At 43.6% G+C, this 13625-nt stretch overlaps 1 protein-coding gene across 20 annotated transcripts in view; it reads left to right on the plus strand.

Annotated features, from left to right (window-relative positions):
* The window catches only part of LOC144934165 (sorbin and SH3 domain-containing protein 1-like), a 134022-nt gene that overhangs the window by 84397 nt on the left and 36000 nt on the right, over positions 1–13625 (plus strand). For 16 of the 20 annotated variants that reach the window (XM_078859686.1, XM_078859684.1, XM_078859685.1 and 13 more), the window contains 4 exons: positions 5807–5918; positions 7637–7837; positions 8220–8306; positions 10485–10550. In XM_078859686.1, coding sequence (XP_078715812.1) covers positions 5807–5918; positions 7637–7837; positions 8220–8306; positions 10485–10550 — 466 coding nt within the window. The remainder of the gene's footprint in view (positions 1–5806; positions 5919–7636; positions 7838–8219; positions 8307–10484; positions 10551–13625) is intronic. The other 4 variants (XM_078859694.1, XM_078859690.1, XM_078859696.1 and 1 more) reach the window with 4 other exon arrangements.

Raw genomic sequence — 13625 nt, forward strand, 5'->3', positions numbered from 1 at the left:
CAATTCGGATAAATCAGTGATAAGTACAAGGGGTGTGTTTTTTTTATAATCACGTTGCCAGTATTGTAGTGAAAATCTAATTCAGAACAAAGTGGACCTGATCCACAATTTCAGTATTGATCAGACTTCATAAATTCAGTCTGGCCTCATTTGCATATTGCATTATTTGCATATCGTACGGCTTCACATAGCTTCACTAACTCGAATTGATTCATCGTTACATGAAGATTGTGAAAAAGGGAGAATTACACAGAGTCGGAACAAATGAGATTGTAAAAACAAGACGAAACAGAACCGATTCCTGAATTAACTCGTGATGATGGTGCATCATTGCATGTTTAGTCATCTTTTAAGAATATACATTTGCACTGTTCTGCAAGCCAGAGCAAAAAGTTATTTTTGCTATTACTGGTAGGAACCTCCTGGTTACACCAACCCACAGGGGATTATTATGTCCGTCCGTCATGCATCCAAAAATGGGAGGGGTTGGGCTGGGTGGAGAGGGGAGGGTGGGGAGGGGCTGGGTGGGGAGGGTGGAAAGGGGCTGGGTGGGGAGGGGCTGGGTGGGGAGGGTGGGGCTGGGTGAGGGGTGGGGTTGAGTGGGGAGGGGCTGGTCACCCCGTGGTGCCCTTATAAAACTCAACGTTTAACCTACTCGCGCCGGCTTGTGCCCGCCCTCACAGTCGGCCATATTTGCGGAATACACCACGCCGTCGTTGACCCTGGCCATTGACCGAGCAACCCAACGTTCCTACCAGCTCCCTCCGCAGGAATGTGTTCTATATTGGCTGTTTAGTGTACATGTATGACATGATATTTGTTACAATTCTTTTTTATTTATATGATTTCCAACAACGTAAAGTAAGTGTGGTACTCCACTGCGGGATTAGAGCCTCCTCGCGTGATAACCGTCATGGGTGTTGCTTATCCATATTTGGCCATGCTGCTCAGTGTGGGTTGGTGAAGGTGGAGACAATGTTGCCCCGCATAGGTCTACAATGCCTGGTTAATGCATGGTTGTCACCCATCCAAGAGCTATCCAGGCCTTAACCCGCTTAGCATCTCATCGTAGGCATTTTGACTGTTTGGCACTGGTAATGTTTTTAACATGTTCATTGTGATTGATCGCCGTTTCACGTTATCAAGTTTCTGCTTTAGCGAACTTATATGTTCAATAAGTTGTAAAGAAAAAACACTTTATATATACTGTATACGGTTAGAAGTAGCCTTATTTGTGAAATTACTTTTAGATTGTGGCAATCTTCAGCCTATCTTCTGAAGCAGCTGATCGGATGGCTCCGGATTGTGTACTTTGGAATGATGACCAACACGTTGATGATACACCCATAGAGGGTGACGACAATGACATTCTACTCATCAGACTTTCTCCATGAAACATCCCACCTGTCTTTATAAGTTTAGAAATATTCGTTTGGAATATTTGGCCGCTTTTATTTTGCACGTGATAAGGCACTTCGTTGAGCTATCATTTGTGGCCAGGCCACTTCTGAAAAAGGGCTATATAGCTCAGTGGGCCTTACCTGGTAAAACAAGTTTAATAGTGTAGTTTCATTTACTAATATTGCACTGGTTTGATGGAAAGACCAGGGGTTCGCCATGTGCCATGTACCATTGGTGGATATTTTCATGCCAGAATAATAATGATAATGTAACAATGCGTAGATTTTATGATGGAGTTTTCGAAATTATTTTGAGAAAAGAAAAACAAATGGGAGGAATAGCTATATAAATATCTTATTGGTTCTTTCGGTAAAATCACGTAGAAGGGAAATAATAAAATTATAAAACATAATAAAATAAAATTCTCACGACGTTTCGGCCACAACACAAGCAGCCGTCCTCAGGTGAAGAACAGAGCTGTCTGAAAAAATAGCGTCATAATGAACACCGAAATATAGCAAATATGTCCACCCCTCTATTATGTCCAAACACAAAAAGAGTTAATGCTTGTCTTATCCACACTACTACTGCATCAAACCTCACTCTGCCTGCTGTGTATTTACAGTGCAGGGTTGTGCTTAATTCGTAACAGATGGTAAGGCTTACTGTGTTTACTTCCATTTGTACATACTTCTTGTTTGTGTAACACATCAGGGATATAGTCACATGTCTGCTTAAAATATAGATTTTCTTGACCGATTTGATCGGACTGCAAATCGGTCTTCTCTGTTCTGTTGTGGTGAATGTTGCACAGAACCATAATAATTACAGCGTGAATGAAGTGCATAATTGAATAAAAAGGAATATATATTAATCACGTATGTGAAACACACTTCGTAAACCTATGCATAGCAGTGTCGTGCTCTGACGTTACATGTGTTATATTTTTATATTTTAGAGCAGTGTGAGGCCTTCTCGATGGCAATTAGGATAGAGGAACACAGGCTACAGTTGTAGTGTGGATGGGCTGGTAACGCTGTGTGCAATGGGGAGGGTATGTTTACTTTTGCCCAGGGACGGGAAGTTGCATTTAACTCTGGTGCAGTTTAGGAGCCAGGAAAAGAAAATCTTGCGAGCCATTTCCTGACTCTTTAAACTTTTCTCTGCGTGACCTTTATTTCATTGCAAGAGAATTGTAAGCGAAACGTCATTTAACAGAATTGTCGCGAACAAACATCACGAGCAAGAGGAGTTTTCATCGCCGTCCTTCTGTGCCTTGTATTTCAACAACATTGCCAATAGTTTGTATTCCAGCAACAATAAGCCATTAGTTTGTTTTACACGTGAGAGCATTTTCTTGTGGTGGTGTCACGTGGCGTGACTGTAGGAAATCTACCCCCCCCCCTCTCTCCTCCAACCACACACCACCACCCCAGACTGAGAGAGAATTGTGGAAAGCCGCGTGATATTCCCAGCGGACCCTGTAGGGTATAATAATGCTGCTTCAGTTGTGAATTCACACTGTGCGGTGTGCCTCAACCCTAACAACAGGCAGCATGGACTCCGTAATTCTCGCCCCAGTGGCGTGCAAGTAAGTTAACTTCAACATTTCCCCCATGTTGCTGCATCACCATTTTTTCATCATCATCACCAACAACACAATCGTTTAACATAGGTGAGTATTTAAGCAAGGAGGATTTTTTTCTTCCAAAGTTATTCGAAGGTTCCCTTAAAAACGTTGACAGATGTATTTTGTTTGGGGTAATGTTTATCCCAAATATATGTATTGTGTTTTTTGGTTTGTATTATTTTGAGAATATTGCTTTTATGGCTTTACTTGTATATCGGCAGAGTGTTCGTGCACGTGCAGTATCATATACTGCATTATAATAACAAAAAACATTCTTCGGCTTGATGACCTGGGTGGATTCCTGTCTGGCTTGACTGTCGCGCTCCCAAGTGCGCGTGCGTGGTGGTGACGTCACAGGGCACATCTGCGTGACGACGTCACCCCCCCCTACACTCCATGGAGAGGTGGTGTAGTGGTTAGCGCTACGCTGCGCTACGAACCCGACGACGCGAGCTCGATTTCCCGCTCACGGCCAACACCAGTGACGATTATCTTTATCTGTCCTGGGTCTCTCCTGGGTCGACTCAGCCTAAAACAAAATGAGTACCTGGTGCGGTGTGTAAACATCGCCACTTGGGAGACAAAGGCGGTCGGGCGCGGTGCTGGCCATCCACCCCCTCGTGTGCCGTGCCGGCCTTCATAGGTGCTCGCGAACAGCACTTGCCCCAACAGTCTGTTAAGGCTATACGGGGGGGATCTTTGTCTTTGTTCTGTCCACCCTCCACTCCGGACGTGTCTCCAGTGCAATTGCCCGGCCATTGCTGTCACATCTTGTGTATCATACGGCCATAACTTCATAGAGGAGGGAGGTGAGCGACAGAGACAGAGGAGAGAGATGAGGGTGGGAGATAGAGGAGGGGAGGAAGACATGGTGGGGGGGGGGGCAGATAGTGAAAGGGCATGAAACGGGAGAGAGCAAAACGGAAAGAGCACAGCGAGGGAACGTGACGGGCTGTGGGGAGAGAGAGGATTCGGGAGAGGAGAGGTGAGAGAGATTGAGACGGAAGGGGGGAGGAGGTGGGAATTAAGTAGGGGAGAGAAGTGAGAGAGAAAAACAAGGGGAGAGATGGAAGGAGTGGGGGGGGTGTTGAGATAGCGGATGGAGGAGAGGAGACAAGATTTGAGAAACAGAGACGGCGAGAAATCGAGATAAATTCCGACAGTACTGAGAAGGCAAGAGAAGGTGGAGAGAGAATGGGCTCCATAGAAGAATTAAAGTTTTGCTGGCTGGCTGGGAGGGGTGGACGGTCGCATCCAAAGGATGTGCGGTTTGCTCGTTTATTAAAAAAATGGGGTTTACATTTTTGTGTGTTGCCACCAGAAGGATTGATAATTATTGCCGTGAGATAGTTATCATTGTAGCTGTGTAATTTCTATTTAAAAAGTAAATACTATTATGTGAGCAGCTCTGCATTGCTTAATATAAATTAATAATTCGGTACTGTCTATGATGTGATGATGAACTGTGTTTTGAAATACACTTGATTTAAACGTAATAATTTTAATGACAGGAGTTTGTATGATTGTTATAATGTATTGTCCTTGAGTAAAACTATGCCTTCAGTGTGTATTTTTAAAACATGTATTGTATTAAAGAACAGTTTCCTTTCTTTTGAATATATCATCCGTGATAAAGATAGTTGGTGTCGCATATGACGGCTCGCTATGAGGCTTCTTTTATGCCATGCGCACTGTGTCGTTGTTGTTGCCATATGACGATGCTGCTGGGAGTTTACAACCAATTGCCGCCCTCCCCACTCTCACTTTCCGCATTTCTCTCAAACGCCCACCCCTCCCCGTGCAATCCACCCACCCACGCCACGCTCCCCCCTCCTGCAACCCATCCCCTGCACCGACCCTCCCTCCCCTCCTGCACCGACCCTCCCTCCCCTCCTGCACCCACCCACCCTCCCCTCCTGCACCCACCCACCCTCCCCTCCTGCACCCACCCACCCTCCCCTCCTGCACCCTCCCACCCTCCCCTCCTGCACCCTCCCACCCACCCTCCCCTCCTGCACCCTCCCACCCACCCTCCCCTCCTGCACCCTCCCACCCACCCTCCCCTCCTGCACCCTCCCACCCACCCTCCCCTCCTGCACCCTCCCACCCTCCCCTCCTGCACCCTCCCACCCTCCCCTCCTGCACCCTCCCACCCTCCCCTCCTGCACCCTCCCACCCTCCCCTCCTGCACCTCCTCCCCTCCTGCACCCACCCCTCCTGCACCCTCCCACCCTCCCCTCCTGCACCCTCCCACCCTCCCCTCCTGCACCCTCCCACCCTCCCTCCCCTCCTGCACCCTCCCACCCTCCCTCCCCTCCTGCACCCTCCCACCCACCCTCCCCTCCTGCACCCTCCCACCTACCCTCCCCTCCTGCACCCTCCCCTCCTGCACCCTCCCACCCACCCTCCCCTCCTGCACCCTCCCACCCACCCTCCACTCCTGCACCCTCCCACCCTCCCCTCCTGCACCCTCCCACCCTCCCCTCCTGCACCTCCTCCCCTCCTGCACCCACCCACCCTCCCACCCTCCCCTCCTGCACCCACCCACCCTCCCCTCCTGCACCCACCCACCCTCCCCTCCTGCACCCACCCACCCTCCCACCCTCCCCTGCTGCACCCTCCCACCCTCACTCCCCCTGCACCCACCTATCCTCCCTTTCCTCCCCATGGATCCATCCACCCTCCCCTCCCCCTCCCCCTGCACCCACCCACCCCACGCCCCCCATCCTGCAACCCACCCACCCTCGCCTTCCCCTGCACCCACCCACCCGACAGCGAGTGGGAGCCCCCTGACAAGCGCGTGGACACACGGAGCTATCGTGCGGAGCCCAAGAGTATTTTTGAGTATGAGCCGGGAAGGTCATCCGTTCTAGACAAGGAAGCGCCGGTAAGAGAAGGATTTATGCACTTTTTCTCACGATTCGTTCCTTTTAACTTGGCTTTTTTTTGCAAACACTTAGCAATGTGTGAGTTACTCCTTTACCAAAACAACATTTTCTCATAAGCTTGTGCCCTTTACATATATAACTGCTGTTTGCTGCCTTAAAAAAATGTTGCTCATTATTTATTCCTTATCAACTGAGAAAATATACACATTTGTTTACCCCCATTGTGTGTTAAATTCTTCCAAGGACTGTGTACAGGGTGTGCCGAGTTCATACCCCACTGGTTGATTCTGGATGCTGTGTCCATGCCGAAGCAGACTGAGCTAGTTGCTTTGGTTGTCACTGAAGGCTCTGCTCGTGTGACTCTTTGCTCTGTCTCGCTGGCTGGGTTGCTGAGATATGCTAGGAGCTGACGATGTGTATCTCGATCCTCCTATTACTCCCGGTGTCTTTGTGTGTGTGTCATCCAAAGGGGGGGGGGGGGGCACAATATGTTCCTGGCAGGCCCTTTGAGTCCAGTGATGGCTGTTGAGTTGTGAAGGAAGTCCACTTAAATTTCTGCATTCTAGAGGGGACGGTATGTTTGAATTCCTTATTTTTTAAAGCCCTTTGTTAACTGCTGGGTGAGGGTTGTCCCACATTTCAGTCATGGGGGTTGTTTTAGTACAGTCCAGTCTCCTTCATCATATCGGTCATTGTTGTTTGGTGAAGAAAATGAGGTTGTAGCTGTGACTGGTTCAAATATCAATCGCAGCTTATGTTGCAACGGCCAGATATTTTACCGAGATCGCCAGGTTTATTTCAGTGTGCTAACCACCCGCACCAATGCTACTACCCCCCAGGTTTTTTTTATTTAGTGTGTTATTTGGACTCTTTAAGTGATTCAGCTTTGTAGTTAATGCTTAGAAATGTTGAATTGTATTCATAAATTCACTTTTGTGACTTTAATGAGAAGGTAAAAATGAAATTTCAAAATAACTGTTCATAAAAAGTATATATCTATTTTTTTACATTTTCTGAACATAATTGGGCATAATTGACCTTGTGGCCAGATATTGTTTTCATGAAAAAGCCTGCCTGGCATGACTCTAATACACAATTTTCCTTTTGTTTTATACAAGAAAGAAGGTTTTCTGTTTCAGGAGAATAATATTAATTAATGTGGTATCTACTAGCATCAATGTTGTTAATGTGCGAATGGGAGTGACATAATTGTAGATAATTTATTACTTAATTGAGTCAATTGGATTTGTTTTTAATTACACTGAGGTGTTTTCCAAGTTTATTAACTGCTCTGACATTTTTATGAGCAGTTGTGGTGAATAACAAAAACTGCTGTCACAGCATCTTCTCTTATGTTCAAACTTAAGGCTGTATTAAAACTTTTCTGGACTGTCATTCGGATATTGATTTCCTTGTTCTTTGTCATTTTACCATTTGTTGATGAAGTAATGGCCCCTATTTTAGCTCTATCCATGACGAGTCCAGACAATGGGTGCCAAGATCACAAGTGGCTGCTTTTTATTTATGCATGAAGAGCAGGTGATACCCTTTTGAGTGAAATGGCAATTGTGCATTAGTGGGAGCCAAACGCCTGACAGTTAAACAGCTGTTGAGTAGGTACAAATTTTCAACTGCACGGCAAGGCACACGGGACAGGAAAAAAAGCACAATGTCTCTTCTTTCCGCATGTTGTACCACGTTTGGCCTGATGGTGAAGGAGCCACAAACACTGTGGCAGGAGCTCCCAGTGAAGAAGCCGCAGGCCTATGGAAGGCTGGGTTCAGACGGACGAGCTGAGAACGCAGCCGAGCGAATGAAAACAGGGCCTGAAGCAGTGGGTACAAGAAAGATTGTGCAGGAGGAGGAGGAGGAACAGGTGGAGAGACAGAATGGAAGGGAAACAGGAATGACACGCAGAGTAAGTTTACTTCCTGAATAAACTGCTGGGTGACCAGAAAAGTTGATTCCTTAAACCCATGTGAATTGTGTACATTGCGGGCTAGTTGTTTTGCATTCTATCACAAAGTACTGTGAATTTGAAATTGTGTAAAACTGTTGTCTGGAAGTATACCTAATATTTAGATATCTCACTGAAAGGAAATTAATCTACTTTGTTTTATTTTAGTGTTCACTCTTCTCATTTGTTTTTGGCAGTTCTTCTCTATAGAGATTCTGAATTATGGTGGTCCTTTCTGTCCAATGGCAATGTTGTATCAGGGTTTTAATTTTCCTTTTTCCTTCTCTTGTTTGAAAAATTTCCCTCCTGTGTCATGCTTGTTTCTCACTTGTGCATCCTCTAGCCGAGCTATGTAAGTATGGAGGAGATAGACGTTCAGAACGAGGAGTGGTATAAGTTCTTTGCCGAACTGGAGTTTGGCCAAAGGCCGGTAAGTGGGTGTCTTGAGCTGAATCATGGGCCTGCCCTGATCACGGCAACCATCTCACGCTACTAGTGGCAAATCAGCACCGTGTGATATCATGTGGCTCAGCTTTGTCTTCATCTAATGTGGCTCAGTCCTTCCCATTATCGGTCTAACCGCTGTGTGGAAAATCATTCCATGGGTGATTTTATTTCCTTACGCAACTATATTCGAAGGTCGCGGTGTGAAATGAATCCTTTTTTTTCAAAATAATTATAAATCGCACTCATGTAATTTATACTTTTTTTTTTACTGAGATCATATCACTGTGAGAAATTTAAAAATGCCGCTTTGTGTGATAAAAATCGACAATTTAAATATACACGGCACTGGCTTTATCAGGCTTCGTTTTTTTAAAGTGATTTCATGATTTTACATAATGTTGTTGAACATTGAAACAATGTTTTCCTTGACAACAAACTTATTGATTGTCTGATTAGATACCTGTATAATAAATATTTTACTCTTTGCATTTATTAAATCAGAAACACCTCTGTTTATATGCAATTCGTTGATTGGCTGGGACATTTAAAATAATCTCATGGGTATGTTGGAAATTCTATAGGATGTGTTCTTTGCAGTCAGGGCAAAATATATATTTAGAAATTGTGAGGCTGCACAAATCCATATGGATGGACTTGGTAACGGTGTTGTGGGTAGTACACTGTGCTCCCGTTGCTGTGGCTTGCAATTGATTATATCCATTGTGCTCTTTGAGGGCCATGCCAGGTCAGGACAACCTGAATTGAGTACGTGTTGTTGCAGGCTCTGGGAAAAAAAACGAATAAAGGCCTTTACACCCCCTCACCTCCACACTTACATATGCTGGGTCAGGAAAAATGGTCCTGCGTAGCACATGTTCTCAATGCCCGGCATGACCATCTTGTACTCGAGTCCTCAGTCCCGGCAACTTCACATGCGAATGGTTAACCTGAATCATGATGCTGCTTCCATGTCCACAGCTGGGCAGTGGGCACATGATATTGTATTACTTCCGGCCACCCATCATAGAAATATGTATGAATTTTAGGACCCTACTATAATTGCCGAAGCTGTTCACATTCTCCTACAGCAGTTGAGGAACCTCGCTGATAATATGAATTTAAGACTAATTTTAAATTCATTTTCGATATTTTAGAAGGATTTGTTATAATATATTTTAGTAGGCATTTGGGATGGTGTATTTATATTTTTATGAGAGCTATGATACTGTGTTTACCATAGCTCGAACATTAAATTAATTTGGTTTTCATCATTGATCATGGTAATTTTTACTTTTGCAATTATTAGGAAGTGTTTTGAAAGTATGTCTGCAATACGGGGAGGTACATCATTAACTAATACTACAGTGTTTACTGAGTCTATGATTATTACAGCTGCAAAAAACAGTATCCTGTGCATCTGCAGAACTGTCAGCAAAATGACAGGTTCATTTCACAATGACATTTATTTTCATTGGGCATGAGCTTGATGATTGTAATGCCAATTTTCATATAATCCTCGCTCACGAGAAAATCTCATTTTGAAAAAAAATAAAGTCGGATAAATACTAATATTGCCAAAAAAACATTTGTATTTGCAAGTACAATATAGATCACACATTTTACAAAAAAAACCACTCATACTTCACTAATATTTTCTTCATGATACGGATATTTAAATTGTACATTTAAACAAAAAATATCCTGTATTGTTTAAATGTAATTTGTAAAAATCATCATGATTATAATCTTTTGGAATCATCCATTATCATTTTCTTTTGGCTTATACATATATTAATAGGATGCCTAGAACTGTCTATTGTTTAAAATAGATTATGTTTTTCAATCACGATCTATATGTTTTATCTCGGTGTGCCTGCTAAATGTGTACACGTATTTTATTCTACAGTGACACATTTGCACTGTAACTCCATTTCATCTCATTAGCTGGTGCAAATGCAAAAATTCACCAGTGAAGCCTGGATGGCTCCTTTCCTCCACACAAGCGACCCTGGTATATTCTCAGATTTATGGATTTTTCCCAGTCTCTTCTGTCTCCCAGCATGACGCTTCTGTTACTAATGCCTCCTCGTATTGCATGTCTTATCTTAGTCCCTCAATTCCTTTCCAACTCTCATCTCATCTGTCCTTTCCTCCTCATAAGTTTCGCAGAAAGATCTGGGAATACACGCCAGGCAACTGTTCCATTCTGCCTCCCCAGGAAAAGCAGGTAATATATATCCACCCTGGGTCACCAACTACCCTCAATCTTGTTGAACCTGTGTAGTATTTTTCAGCGCAGACCCATGATCTATTTTAAAGCGATTTCAGTCTTTAAAAATAATATGTATAGGCACATAAATACATTCACGATGTATTATAAACTTACAAATCAAGTCAGAATACATTTATAATGCTATTGAACTGGGTTTTTCTCTCTCTCTACTAAAGCCTGATTTTAGAGAGAAAAAAAGATAAATAGTCGTAAAAAATGTATGTCCACTTGTAATATAATTCTCAATTTGGAAATATTCTTAAAGTCAAAAGCATATGGATCGGTATTTAAAGACAATACAAATATGAACACAAGATGGCAATGATTTTATTCTTGAATTCTACATTTGTACGTGTACATCATATACACAATATCCATAATAAAACCAAATCTAATATACACCAATAAGCGCTTTGCTAAAATAAGATTGAATAGCGGCTAGTAACCTAACAAATATGTAACATTGCATAATAGCCCGTTCAATTTGACTGTATTCATTAATACGTCGCAAAAGAGACATCGCAGCGATACGCTACCATACTCAGCTACTCCTGACGCCGTTATCTGGCTTGACCACCTAAACGTGAAATTCAGGTTGTTGTTGCTTTGTATCTACACCAGCCATACGAAAGAAGACGAAGAATACATAGCAATACCGCATCAAATTCTAGTAAAATTGTATTCGATTGACCAAGGCTCTTGTCAGGGAAGATTATCTTCATTAGCCCGCGTCATGTTGCACTCGGCCGCTTATATTAACAACAGCAGTCGGACACAGTCAAGCTATGTGCACTTGGTGTTCTAATGCTTAATATCATTCGTAGTTTTGTTGCTCTTCGCTGCTGCTGCTGCTTTGTATGCATCGTGGAACCTCACCTGCAGTCTACTCATTGCTATAGGGCATGCTTCTTGACTCTTATTGTTGAATAACTGCAAACTACGGAGTATCGTTCTTTGCCAAACCATCGTGTAAACAATGTATCCGTTCCATTTTCTCTCTCGATGTTGAGCACAAATCACAAATATATCTTGACATTCCTCCTGCTGTATTGGTGGACCAATGGATGGACTAATGTGTACGTATATGTAGCTGCGCTATGAACCCAGCCACCGGAGTTTGATTCCCGTTCACGGCCAACACCAGTGACAATTATTGAACCGGTCCTGGGCCGCCCCTAAATCGATGTGTAAACATCGCCACTAGGGAGACAAAGGCGGTTGGGCGTGGGGCTGACCACCCACCCCCTCGTCTACCGTTCTGGCCTTCATAGATGCTCGCTAACAGCACTTTCCCCAACAGTATCTTAAGCCTATACGGGAGAAATGTGTCTTTGGTGTCTTTAACATTCAAAGGTATCTTTCTATGAATGTGGTGTTAGGGTACCACAACTTATATTTTTTGTAAAAGTAATAAATAGGTTATGAATGGATACAATTTATAATGGTGAATTAACGGATTACTTATAGTATCAATAATGTACACATCTTTGTAAGCCCACTGCTGAATGAAGGCTTGCCATACCATATTGGTTGTGGGGGTTGTTTGATCATATGTCGTCATTCTGGTCTGTATGGTTTATGAGAGGGGAGGGCCCATGACTGATTCAGATATCACTTGCCAAGTATCGAACCAAGGTCATTGGTTCATAGATTAGTGTGCTAATTACTGCGTTATCACAAATCCACCATGTGGTTGTTGCCAATCGGAGAAAAGAAACTGGTTCACGTAGATGTTCTGCAGCATCCAAGGTGGCTGTCGTGACAATGGGAAATTAATACATTGATTGCTGTGACTGGGTCACATCTCAGTGGCTGTCCAAATATTTGTTGGGCTACATTACATCTAAAGTATGAATATGAGAGAGTGTCTATAACTGGCTATGTGTGTGCATAAATGTGGGTGTAAGCACGCCCCTCGTTGCATAACTTGTGAGTGTGTGGTATGTGCATTCATGGAACTTGCGTCTCGGTGTGTTAACAGCTTGTAGATATCTTGAATGCAATAACTTATCTGTGGGAAGAACAATGTTTTCAGACAAAACAACTATGATATTGTGTTGAAGCCTAACTTGGGTTGATCAGTCTTTCATTTAATAAAGTATTGCTGCTGACTAAATTGAACGATGGAAGCTGGATATAAGCGCACCTTATTTAAGCACAGTTCTGATTTAAACAACACATGCTTACGTTATACTTGTTTACGAGTAAACTACCGCACATACAAAGCATAACCTGATCTTGTTCTCATTGGGTGTGCTCATAGCCAGCGTACGCTGTATAAATAATGCTAAATATCTATTAATTAGACAGTGACGAGCCTGATGGAATCCATCTAGCTTAATGGGCACTAATATAATTTGACATGTGTTCTTTATGTGTTCACAATTACAGATTGTGATTATGGCTAGAGTGCTCGCGCTGTTTAATCATGCGTACGATCGGGTCCCCAGCCTGGTGTCTGTTGCCAACTCCCAGGATCAAATAGTCGCGTGGTGAGCAGTAAACGTGGCAAGTAAATTTAGTACTCGCAGCAGATCAAAGGTAAAAGCAGTTGCGGAGATCTTAATATCAGGGCAGCGTGAAGCAGAGGAGTTGTATGCCAGTGGGTGAACTAGGGAGCTTTGTCGATATTATTTGTTTATGTAATTGGCAGAGGTGTGGACTCGAGTCATGTGACTTGGACTCGAGTCAGACTCGAGTCATGAATTTGATGACTTGCGACTCGACTTGGACTTGCATAACAATGACTTTGTCCCACCTATGAGATGTGGACTCGAGTCATGTGACTTGGACTCGAGTCAGACTCGAGTCATGAATTTGATGACTTGCGACTCGACTTGGACTTGCATAACAATGACTTTGTCCCACCTCTGGTAATTGGCAGTTGAACTTTGCAGAGGGGTAACTTTCAAGTGGATAGAATATAACTGTGGGAAATTGTGCTCGAGTAGAGCAAAATCTGATAGTAGGATTTTCCCCTTTTTTATGGCAACAAAACAGGTGCTAAGATGTTAAAACACCAAACTGAAA

The sequence above is a fragment of the Lampetra fluviatilis genome, chromosome 9 (genome assembly GCF_964198595.1).
Source record: "Lampetra fluviatilis chromosome 9, kcLamFluv1.1, whole genome shotgun sequence".
Classification (NCBI taxonomy): domain Eukaryota; kingdom Metazoa; phylum Chordata; class Hyperoartia; order Petromyzontiformes; family Petromyzontidae; genus Lampetra; species Lampetra fluviatilis.